This window comes from Chironomus tepperi, unplaced genomic scaffold, assembly GCF_022539635.2.
Source record: "Chironomus tepperi strain 1889 unplaced genomic scaffold, CSIRO-AGI_Ctep_v1 contig_85, whole genome shotgun sequence".
In the NCBI taxonomy this organism is placed as follows: Eukaryota; Metazoa; Arthropoda; class Insecta; order Diptera; family Chironomidae; genus Chironomus; species Chironomus tepperi.
Window position 1 is genome coordinate 8,640,379 of NW_027226207.1, and position 13,142 is coordinate 8,653,520.

Here is a 13,142-nt window from a genome sequence, read left to right on the forward strand (position 1 = left end):
CAATACAAATACCCAAATACCCAAATATTTGGGGTATTTCGTACTATTTGGGGTACCCCAAATATTTGGGTTTAAACCCAAATATATTTGGGTCTACCTTAAATCGTCAATATTTAGGTACTCAAAATAAAAATTTTCATTGAAATTTATTGTGAAATTTTTTTGCCAATTTAAATTTAACCTCAGATTTTGAAATTAAAGCCTAATAAGCTTACATTAATAAAATTTGTCAATCATAAAGTTAGTATAGACATTTATATTGAATTTAAGTTATATTTTAGTGTTTTTTGATGCATAATCTAGACCGAAAGTATAGTAAAGTTGCATAAATTCAGTCTTATCATTACCCAGACACAATAGGCAATCTACAGGCAGATAATCATATTTCTGTATGCTATCTGCATAGAAGATAGAATCTTCGAAAAGGTAGTTTTGTTGATCTGTTTTAGAGAGAATTTAAAAAAATCTGTTCATGAATCTCCTGCCATTGTCTGTTTTAAACATTTCTCGTTGGTACAACTTTGGTACAACGGTAAAAATGGGGACAAGAATTAAAATATTTACTCGATTGACTTTTTTAGCTCATTATTTGAATTAAACTAAGCGGTAAATGACTTTTGCAATGATGTCAAAAAAGCTCAGCTGTTATTTGAGACAATTTTTAAACAAAATATTCTTGAAATTGTCCTTAACTTTACTTTTTAGACCAAATTTTTTTAAAAATTATTTGTACAAATATTTGGGGTTTACTATTTGGGTATTTGGGTATTTGTACAAATAGTGAAAACCCAAATAATTGGCATCAATACTATTGAACTATAAATATATAGGCATATCTGCCAGTGCGAGAATAAGGCATCTGTGACGTAGTGGTTTGGCAACGGATCGGATGTTTTTCTCACTCTATTGTGAGTCAATGGGTTCGATTCCCATCAAAGAGTTAGAACACTCAATCACTATATAGACTGTAGTCGATATGACAAGGATTTGCAAAATATTGACTAATATTCAGCTCTGTCATGGAACAAAATATGTAAAATACTGCAACTTCCCAGCTTTAAATCACCAATTCTTACCAAAACTGTATAAAAGTCATCAAAATTTGATGCATTACCACTAAACCAATAACAATTACAAGAACAATATCCAATAAACCCTAAAACCAACAAACTATTTCAATAAATCCATCACACCTCAAAGGTCACCTCACAAAAGGCACTAAAACTATCGTAAACATCACATAAAAATGGATTTTTGCTATAAAATTCAGCTAAAAAGAAGCACAAATAAAAAACTTTTCCTTTTAATGACTTCAGTCAGTTGAAAATTAATTTTGAACATATATCTTCTATACATTCATGTGTTAAATATGCGAAGCTTTCAATTACATTCGTTGCCGGAGGTGATGGCATTGCTGATGTTAATACTGTTGCCTATTTTTTGTTGATATTTCCGCTATTTCCACAACTTTTTTTTATTCATTATCATTTTATAGAACAGAAAAAGGTGCTAAAAGGTATATACAGCGATGAGTATTAAGTTAATGATGTTTTGTTGGTGCGGTTTTATTTGTAGCTAGTAGACTGTATGACTGATGATGAATATGGGTATCGAGTTTCTTGTAATTATGGACATGATAAATTGCTACTGAAAAGAGCTTCGTTGTTCTGAATATGAATCTCTTTTTTTTTTTGGATATGTGATATGGTGATTTTATTCCTGCGAGAGAGACTGACTTAATGAGGCTAAATTAGATTGCTGACTTTGATATACCTGTGTGGTTTAAAGTTACATCGTGTATTAAATTCGGGAAGGCTTTATTGATGTTTGACAAAAAAATGTCAATTTAGTGATTTCGAAACAAAATGAAAGCTTGAAGTTCAAAAAATTCAATTTAAGAAACCGTTAAAATTTGAATTTTTTAAAACGGTTAAAACTTGAATTTTCAAAAACTTTTAAAAATCTGAATTTTTTAAAAACAGTTAAAATTTGAAATTTAAGAAACGGTTAAAAATTTGAGTTTTAAGGATCCGTTAAAATTTGAATTTCCCAAAATCGCTATAATTTGAATTTTAAAAAACTTTTAAAATTTGAATTTTCAAAAATCGTTGAAATTTGAATCTTTATTTTGAATGCTTTTTAAAAAAATCACGTCCTTACAAAATCCTGTTGAAATACTTACAAATTGAAAACAAATATCCAATCCAATTACTAACAGCAATAAAATTCCAATTCCTACTCTATCCATCCCGAAAAAATAACCAATCTATCTAAAAGCCATAAAAATTTCACCAAAACTTCCCAAAACACCAAACTTTTAATTGCATTCTGTCAGCAAATTATTGCTAGATTGAAATATATTGAAAAAATTTTCCATCACTTAATTAAAAAAAGTTCCACTTTCATTTATCTGAAAGTTTTTTTTAGTTTATGAGGAAATTTTTTTTAAAAAAGATTTGTTCAATTTTGCTTACAGAAATTCATGTCGTAGAGCATATTACATACATGAATAAGAAAGAAAACAACAATTTTAAAGCCATACAAGAATGAATGTAAGGAATTACAAAGCAAAAGTTAAAAACAATAACTTAATTTCCAATACAACATACTGTAAAATGGAAAAAGTTTATAATTCACCTAGAATCAGGGTTGGGAGCTGGTTGGGAGTTTGGTGACATTCTAGAGCTAAACAAGACGGGTTTGACAAATCAATCAACTTACCTAACTGCGTTTTGTGTATTGAAACAGAAAACTGAATTTTTGGCTTGACTTTTTTCAAATTTTTCACGATTTGAAATATTTGCGTTTAATTTAAGCTTCGATCCTTAATATAGCAAGAAAGATCACTTTTTGAATCATTATTTAAGTAATACCTTCCGAATATTGCACTTAAATTGCACTAAAAAGAAAATGATTGCATTTTTAAGAATTTTCAATGTTTACTTTTAAGCGGGGCAATGAACTTTTCAGAAATTTCTGACTTTCGATTAAATCATAGAAAATCTGAATGATTCTCTTAATTCAGACTAAAAACTTCAATTCCATGGTCTAAATTACCCAAAAAAAACACCTGCAGCTTTATCACCAATAAACAGCACCCCTGCATAAACAATAAAAATATTTTTTCTCTCTTTTAAAAACATAAGAAAAATGTGTAAGAAAACTAGAAGAAAAAATTCTTTACAGAACAAATTCCTTTCAAACTTTTCCAATGTAGATGTTGGAGAGGAACAGGAAACAGAGAAACTTTTTTTTGGGGTGGGTAAGAAAGTTGCATTAAAAAAATGAAAAACTTTTTCCATTCAAATGAATTTGAAAATGAAAATTTTGTGGTAATTTTTTCAATTCTATGCCAAAATACACAAAGCTGAGAAAAGGGAAAAACTTTTGTCTTAAGAGGCATTTAATGAATTTACGAATTAAGGATCGACAATCCAAAAAGAGAACAGATAGACGAGGGATGGAAAATAAGAACAGATTCGTAGATTTAAACAGTCTAATTAGTTGATTAAAGTTTTATCAAGATTTTCCTACGATTCATCACGTCCATTGTTCCTATCAACATCACATCTTCATCCCTTAATAGATGGTTGATTTAGCAATCAACTTGCCGGAACGATAAAATAATAGAGCAAGGATTTTTTAGCCTAGTTTTGAGATAATGAAGCTTATAACCTCACTTTGATTGGGTGGCTGGCTGAGTGGATGGATGGTTGGGTGGATGACTGCCTGGTTGGCTGGCTGACAAACTGGCATACTGACTGATCGGTTTACTGACTGGCTGACTTGTTGGCTAGCTGAATAGATGGTTGGCTGGCTGTCTGTTTGATTGGCTGCCTATATGGATGGCTAGTTAGCAGGCTGGCTGATTAGCTGGCTTGCTAACTGGCTGTTTGCCTAGCTTAGGCGCAAGATTTTAGCAAACAGGCATCGTCGAGAGCTCTGGTTTGAAGAATTAGCTTCATACCATTGAGTTCGTGGCTTATCGATTGGTTCAGTAGCTTGAAACCTTGGTTAGATGCTTTAATTAATGATTTTTCAATTTTCAATACAAAAAACACGTGTTTTTAGCCCTTTTAAAATTTTGAATTTTTATCAGCCGTTAATTTTCAAAAAAAAATTAACCGTTATTTTTCATAAAATTTTCAGCTCATTTTCAAATGCTTGTTTATTTGAATTCAATTGTGCTTCCTTTCTATTAATCAAAGTGCTGGATAAAAATGCGCCTAAATCCCTCAATCAACAACACGAGGACTTTTAACATTTTTTTGGGTCCAACTTGTAAATTTATGCTTAAAGCAAAATTCTGACTTATGCTTCTTGTTGTTTTTTTGTTGAAATTAATGAGAATAAATAAGAAGAAATGAGATTGAATAATCCTCTATTATATAAAGTTAATCATATAAGGTAGATATTTTTATGCGGGTGAAAAGGGTCGCATGACATGTTAAAAAAATATATTTATAACTAGTTATTTCATCATATTTAATATAAATATTGATATTGAATAAATTTAATATGTACATAAGCAGTATGTGTGTATGTTGAGTTCAAACAAAAAGGTAGCATGATATTCATTTTATATAGGCTTGACATACCGAGTTGTGCAGGATTAAGCAGAGATTTTAAAGAAATCTTGAATTGAGATTTATTTAAAGCCATTTCCTTAAATTTAAAGACGACGCCAGGTCTGTGAATATAATACATACGATCGATCTATTTTACAGCCGGATTCTGCTAGTTTTTCAGCAGAAGTCTGTCATTTTATCAGCTATTTTTGCTAGAAAACATTAGAAATCAAAAGAATTCGGACAAAACAGACGTAAAGTCGGTCGGAATTAGAATAGGGTATGTCATGTAACATTGTATACCAAGAAGGAATAGCAGTGCTAAGCCTAATTATCATGTCACAAGGAATTTCCATCAAGTGCATCAATTCTAAACCAGAGTTGCCAAACATTCACCTGTGACAGGCAAAAACCGTACAATTTCTCGATAATTTGTAACTAAAACCATACAAATTACCCAGAAATTGTACGGTTTTTGTCTGGCACAGGTGCGTGTTTTGCAATTCTGCTCTAAACTAAAGACTGAAATTAAAACATCCCAAAACCTCCACAAAGTATCAACAACAGCTCGGGTATTAAAGGTAGAATAATGTAGAATGTATCATCATCCCCATCACCTCGCCCCACAAAAGCCTGCCAACATTTTTTTCCATATCAATCTCACACGCAAACAAAAAGGAGATTATTTTCTGTCATAACTTATGCCTTGTTTATCAAGACAAAAAAGAAAATTTAATATAAAAAAAAATCAGACGTGATCCCTTTTTGTGATGTTGTTGTTGTTGACTTTTCCAACAAATTAACAGTCACTTTCAAATTATTCCTGCATCTCCTCCCTTGATGCTGTTTGATGTCAAATATTTTTTTAGTAGCAATATATAGTTCCATTGTATTGTTGCCATACGGAAGAGGAAAATTTGCATATTTTTGATGAAGTTTCAATAGCATCAAAATCTCATATTTTTTTAATGTATTGGGGATGGAAGTCAAACATAGTACGTGTAAACTGGTGTTAAATGTTATTTTTCTGGACGAAAAACTTTTTTCCAATTTTTTAGGGCATTTTTATAGCCGGAAAAGAGGTATTTTTCCGTTTGTCTGTCTGTCCGTCGGTCTGTCTGTTCGTCCATCGATCTGTCTATCTGCCCTTCCGTCTGTTTATTTTCCTTCCGTATGTCCGTCCGTCCGTCCGTCAGTCCATCCGTCTAATTGCCAGTCCGTCCATCCGCCTGTCTGTTCGTATGTCTGTCCATCTGTCCGTCCGCTCGTTAGTCTGTTCGTCCGTCCGTTAGTTCATCTGTCCTTGTGTCAGTCGGCAGTAGTGCAACTCTGCTTCCATTTTAAGCTTTTTCGATGCGGTTTTGATTATTTGTGGGGAAACTGCCCTTCTGTCGGTCACATGTGACCACGTCTTTACTAGTTTTGCCTTGTATGGGCAACAAAAAAAAGTTCCTTTTTTTACGCCAGACTCTCATTTTTTATAAAATTTTCCGTAATTTAGTTTGGCCAGAATGAAAATTTTTACCCAGCCTCCCATAATGATGATGGAAATTTTTTTTGTTACCAACACAATTGCATGAAGCCAAAGATTCCTTTTTCCTTCTTCTACTTTTTTTCTGTGTAATAAACTGGAAGTTTTGCTTCCTTTTTTTCTGGCAACTAAATTATAATACTCGATAATAACTCCTCATCAAATTATTATGTAAAAATTTATAGGATATGAAAAAAGTTTTTGTTATTTTTTTGTGGATGAATATTTGAGCATGGGTTAGTTTTTGTAGCATTTTGTCATGGTTAAGGTGTGTGAATTTTAGATTTGAGGTGGATCTTTGGGGTTTGTGGTTGTGGATGGCTAATATACATTGATTCACACTTTGGTTCTCACCAATTCAACACCAAGCTCCAATCTCAGGGTTGGAATAGAAAGGCTCATCCAATTCAACACCAAACTGCTGCGGTATACTAGTAAATGGTTCTCAGAAGTTGCAATATTGCTCTGATGAATTTCACCGAATCCCAAATTCAGACTCTGATGGGAATTGTACTCTGGCCAACCTTAGGCTCAGATGCCTTCCGAAAATTAGGTGGTGAATCTTCAAATGAAACAGAAAGCCTGAATTATTCTATTGTTCTGTCCAGATGCGGAGGCTGCAGTTTTTTGCTATGCGGCATCTGATTTTTACATTACTAGTCTAAATGAGTTTGGAATTCTTTGAAAACAAGCACAATGCCATTGTCATCATATGAATTTCAATTTTCGTGGTATCTTATCAACCAAGTTGCAATATTACTCTGATTGATCATCTCAATAGCCACCGACCATAAATTTGATCAACTGCGTTTCCTAGAACACCTCAAAAATCCAATCCATCCTACATACATCAACTTATCAAATATACAAACAGCAACAACAAATAAGAACAAAACTTTTTTTTTCTCCTACATAAAAAAAGGCAGCAAAATAGCATGAAAAAAAAGTTGCGAGAGTAGAAAAAAGCAGCAAACATGAAAGCACATCAACAATGTGTTGTTTTTCATTTTTCATTCTATGTTTGGCACGGTTTGTGAAGCATAAAAACTACACATAAACTTAAAGCAATAGCAGTTATTGTAATGAATGGGTTCCAACTCATTCCTATATGCCATCCCAATCGATGTAAATTATTATCTATTCAAAGACATTTTTTTGGTGTTCCTTCATATGCAGCATAAGTGTTTAGACACAGTTTTTTGTGTCCTAGAAATCTAGTCAAGCGACAAACAGCTTCTTTAACGGACGGATGAATAACAAAATTGATGGTACAAAAATGTCTCTATATGAGATGGCAGGATGTGCCTTCATCCCTTTTTTTGGAGTGTATGTAAAATAAATTTTTATGTCAGTGGTGTATAAACAATGATGTGTAATGGGGTTGTCTAAGTCTATGTTGAATTGTTCATGTCTTTTTATGCTGTCGATGGGGAAATTTGCTGTTCTTTGGTTGAAGTTGTTGGCTTTTAGCAACGAATTGTTTGATCTTGGCAACAAATGTAAGTTGCTTGGTTTTTAACAATATTCAATATTGCTCATCTAATTCAATATGCCTACTTAGTTATGCATTATTCAAACACTAATCTTTCGCAAACGACATTAAGAAGGCAGAGGCAGTTATGTAGAATACATACGGACTTCATATGATTGCCGAGGCTCGTGTTGTTTCCATATGGCTTTCAAATGGATTTTTCGTGTAGCTCAGACTTGTTCTCAACACTTTAGTCTACTTAATGGACATAGGAATTAAGAATTATCTCAAAAATGGACTTTATGTATCGAAAGTTAATCATAATATACTCAACAGTGTATACTCAACAGCGTATACTCAAGAATGTATACTCAAAAGTTATACTCAAAAATGCATACTCAAAAGCGTATACTCATTGGATGCTAAAGTCCTTAACATTTCAAACTGGCAGAAGTTCTCGAATTATAAAGCCTGCTTAAGACGTTCTCTCTGAGTGGAAATAGATATATGTGCTCCCCATTCAACGAAGCAAGCAAACACACCTTCAATATGTCCATAGCCCACAATACAACTCCCAAAAGATCCTCAATCACTTCCATTTGCATTCTTCCACCACCTCTGCACTAAATGTACAGCAACATGTATAAAACCAAATATGCCAAAAGCTACCAACACCCAAGACCTTCCCTGACATGACATGCAGTCTCACCTCCATCGCTCTAACACCACCGACTGTAACTATATACGTTTAAATATAATAATCCCAAAACATGAAATGAGAAAAGTTTGATTTTTACTTCCACATACAATAAATAGCAATTTTTCACACTCAATGTTTGCTACTGAGACTATGTCTACATACTTTGGTCTAACCGTAGTTGGGTGGATGTCTATGTTATGTAATTGCTCAACACACACTTACATTTTTTTTGGTGTTGCATGTTTGCCTTGTTATTTACTTTGAAATAAACCTAACAAAAATAATAAAGAATGAAAAAAATTCTCAAGTCACGTAAAGCTATAAAGACATCGCATCCTTATCGTTTCTATTAAGAAGTTAGCAACAAGAGCACACACACTACATACACTCCATTTATTTAATCATTAAATGAAAGCTGTTGAGTCAGCAACTTGGTTATATCTTTTTTTTTTTGCCTGCTGCTGATTGTGCAGAACATTTAAAGAAGAATGAAGGAAGTTGGGAATTAGTTGTAGATGATGTGGTTAATTGGGATGTATTGGACGCAGTTTTGAATGTCATTGTAATGTTGCAGGATGATACTTCGCTTATTAACAGATGCAATGAACTGTAGTTTCTGCCTTAAAAATGTTGATTTTGTACTGTGGTTCAATACAACGATAAGAACTGCACAATGAGCAATGACCTTCCAATCGGAAGGTTTAAGTATGCTTTGTGTCTTTCTCCTTACTAACCCTCGATAGCTCAATAGGTAAGAGCACTTGATATGTTGTCTGGAATCAAGAAGACGTGAGTTCGAATCCCACTCGGACTATGTGGTAGAAAGTATCATTTTTCACTGGAACCTTACAAATAGAAAGGTTTTGAAAAAGAAATGAATGGAAATCACCCAATTTTGTTAAGGGAACGGCTTCGGATCTTGCTCTGGCGAGTACGTTGTGGTGTTACTGGTTGGAGTTGTTACAGCGATGAATATAGTTGTGTACACACTTACATGACTGGCTTGGTAATGGAAATTGACAAGCAGTAACCATTGAGAGTCAGCTTTTGTCAGTTTCTTAGTCTCAGCACTTTTGCATTGTTGTTCACACAGAAATCGTATGAGCTCCTTAGGTCTACTTCGTCATTACCTTGTCATACCTTTAGTTTCTTGACTTTTTTTTTTGAGGTAGACCTACCTCGAGAATAAGAATTAAGGTAGAGACAAAGACAATCTACAAGGACACCAAAATGTCAAAGACAATCCAGCATCATCTCATCAACCACACACATAACATCCAGCGACAATAATTTTTCCCTTCCCTTCCTTTTCACGCTGCAATGAGTCTCAAGGAGCAGCAGTAATAAAAAAAATTTTCATCTCACATTAATGCTCTAATTTATGGAAATCAGTTATGTAAAGTGCCTCAAGCGTCACACAAAAAAATTGCAAGCATACATAAAAAAAAAATTAATTAATTCATTTCTGAATTCATGTGTAACATAAAGTTTAGCGCCGTTTTAACAGACATCAGTTTTGCCACCCATCTTTCTCTTACATCCTACCCGACTCTTTATCCACCCGACACAATATACACAATATATTTTAAATAATAAATTCAGCTCAGGGGGTTACTGCATGGAAAATATTCTCTCAACCAAAAAGCGATTAAAACTTTTAATTGGAGAGTAGCAACAGCAACAACAAAAAAAAAACTGAGAATTGTGCACATGCATTGTAGTTGCAGAATTGTAATTTTGAGTCGCATCGAAAAACTAGTATAGACGTTGGTACTCGTGAACGACAAATGTGCAAAGAATTCAAACATTAGCCAAAAAGTCGGACTGACAGGACGGACAGACTAACAGGACGGACAGACTGACAGGACGGACAAACTGACAGGACGGACAAACTGACAGGACGGAAGACGGACAGACTGACAGGACGGACAGACTGACAGGACGGACAGACTAACAGGACGGACAGACTGACAGGACGGACAGACTGACAGGATGGACAGACTGACAGGACGGACAGACTGACAGGACGGACAGACTGACAGGACGGATATACTGACAGGATGGAAAGACTGACAGGACGAACAGACTGACAGGATGGACAGACTGACAGGACGGACAGACTGACAAGACGGACAGACTGACAGGACGGACAGACTGACAGGACGGACAGACTGACAAGACGGACAGACTGACAGGACGGATATACTGACAGGATGGACAGACTGACAGGATGGAAAGACTGACAGGACGAACAGACTGACAGGAAGGACAGACTGACAGATACATGGACGGACAGACAGACAGACAAAGTGCGGACAAAAGTGTCATTTTTTCAGGAAAATGCACCAAAAAAAAAATGAACGGATGAGGAAAAGCCACAAATGTGTGACGATGAAAGATTAATTCACATGATTTGCATAACCAACTTATGTAATTAAATCATAATGGATATTATTGTTCGTAGCTTTATATTTTTACTTCGGCAGCTCGCGAATCTATTTATTTTATAAAAAAAGCAAATAAAAGTGAAAGCATTTAAAATTTTATGGTTTAGTTTGTTAATTACATTTGTTATTGATGGTTGTTACTAGTTGTCGAATGTTTAAGGTTTGTTTACTTTAAGAATTTCAAAAAAAAATTTAAGGGTTGTTGTGAATATGTCAAGTCAAGTGATGTGGATGTGATGTGAAAAGTTTAGAGTTTATCGGCTGTTTATACATGAATAGAGAAATATTGATTTTATTGAGGATATTGAAAATAATTTTGAGTGGATATTTTTATGTGCTCTGGGTATAATAGAGTTATGATAACAATGGATGGACTATATGATTGATGGAATTTTGTGAAATTAAATAATTTAGAGTATGAAGTGGTTTATGTAGAGTATCAATGTGATTCATGTGGCTGAACTAGGTCTATAGATGATGTCTTGACATGTCCTAAAACAGTGCTGCCCAAACTGTGTGCTGCGGTACACTAACGTGGTTTAACACGTGGTCGCCACGTGAGCGACACGTTGCCACCACGTGGTTTACCACGAAGTTTTATCGTGGCATAAAAAAGTTGCTTAACACTGTCTAGGGTGAAGCAGATCTCAAAACCATATCGAGGGGTCTAAAACTACATCCAAACCCTTAAATATTGGATATACTTAGCATGAAACTGATAAATAGTCTTAAAAATCAATTTCCTTTCTCTTCAACAGTTAATTGTCATATTGTCACTCCTAAAACTCCTCAAAGTCTCAAGATGTGAGCCACCACCACCCTCTTCATTCTACAATCGTCCATCGTCGAATCCTCAACCGTTTGCACCGACGCTAACTCCAGACACATATGGACCACCAAGTCAAAATTTTAATGGGTTAAATACTGGATTTATATCATCTACACCATCCAAAAATTATGGACCGCCAAGTCAGTCTTCATCGAATAGTTTTGGGCCTCCGAGCCAGGCTCCATCTAATAGTTATGGACCTCCGAGCCAGGCTCCATCAAATACTTATGGACCACCAAGTCAGACCCCATCGAACAGTTACGGATCGTCAAGCCAGGCTCCATCCAACAGTTACGGACCACCAAGTCAGCCTCCATCAAACAGCTATGGACCACCAAGCCAGCCTCCATCCAACAGTTATGGACCGCCAGCCCAAAACCCTTCAAACAGCTATGGCCCACCAACATTACAACCAGAATATGGAGCACCATCTGCTGACACAACACCATCTGCAGTCGTCCATAAGCATGTGTACGTCCACATCCCACCTCCAGAACCCGATTATACAAATCCAGAATATCCAATAAAAAATCCAGTTCAACCAGTGCAAAAACATTACCGAATAATATTCATTAAAGCACCGACTCAAGCGTCACCAACAATTCCGCCATTACCGCCCATACAATCATCGTCTGAAGAGAAAACAATTGTCTACGTTTTGGTGAAGAAACCTGACGACTTACCAGAAATAATATTGCCAACACCAGCAACAACACCGCCAACGAAGCCTGAAGTCTACTTCATTCGTTACAAAACAGAAGCTGATAAGTCGACATCGACACCAGAAATAGAAACAAGTGGTGGATATTACTGAAGGAAGTGACGATGATTTTTGATATAATATAAATTTTGAGGGCATAAGGTCAATGAATTATTTCATCATCACGTCTCGTTCCTGTCGTCATTTACAATATGCTACTAATGTTTAGTACAAAAAAAAGAAAATCTATAATAAATTCTACCTGAATTAAGATCCTTGATGCGTTGTGATTTTTCTCTATTCAATTCCCTCTGTTTTTTTGCTGTTCCTTTAGCTCATCAAATGACGCGCCATTCGCACGCACAACAAAAGCATGTCATGGAATGAAGATGGAAAGAAAAACAGGAATGAATGACAAATTATGCATCATCAATTACATGTCAACACTCGTTTCGTCTCATTCTGTGATGTAGATGTTGTAGTAAAAGTACCAGGATTGTGTGTCTCATTGCCATTGATGCTCACTCTTCTTTGTTTGCATGGAATAGGATGGAAAATGTTGTTGGGAGAATTCTAAGGTTGGGATACTTTGAAGCGCATTTCAATTTACAGTTGAAATTTGAATTTTACAAAACCGTTAAATTTGAATTCTACAAAACCGTTGAAATTTGAATTCTACAAAATCATTGGAATTTGAATTCTACAAAACCGTTGAAATTACTACAAAAACTGTTGAAATTTGAATTCTACAAAACCGTTGAACAAAACCGTTGGATTTATTTTAAAAATTTGAATTCAACAAACCCGTTTTGAATTCATTAACATTGGAATTTTAAAAAACCGTTTATTCATCATAACAGACACTTAGACAAATTTTAGGCATTTTACTACACATT

General features: G+C 34.7%; 1 protein-coding gene across 1 annotated transcript; it reads left to right on the forward strand.

The window, feature by feature from the left end:
* Positions 1–10,847: 10,847 nt before the first annotated feature.
* Positions 10,848–12,360, forward strand: LOC139086540 (basic salivary proline-rich protein 2-like). The gene is made up of 2 exons (XM_070635006.1): positions 10,848–10,877; positions 11,476–12,360. Exons 1-2 carry the CDS (start codon positions 10,848–10,850, stop codon positions 12,358–12,360), a joined length of 915 nt encoding a protein of 304 aa, XP_070491107.1.
* Positions 12,361–13,142: the final 782 nt, after the last annotated feature.

What these genes read in the sequence shown, in the direction of transcription:
- LOC139086540 (XM_070635006.1), top strand. Translation starts at nt 10,848, where the DNA reads ATGGTTGTTACTAGTTGTCGAATGTTTAAG. An exon ending in CTAGTTGTCGAATGTTTAAG is followed by an intron (nt 10,878 to 11,475) that starts GTTTGTTTACTT and finishes TCTCTTCAACAG; the next exon opens with TTAATTGTCATATTGTCACT.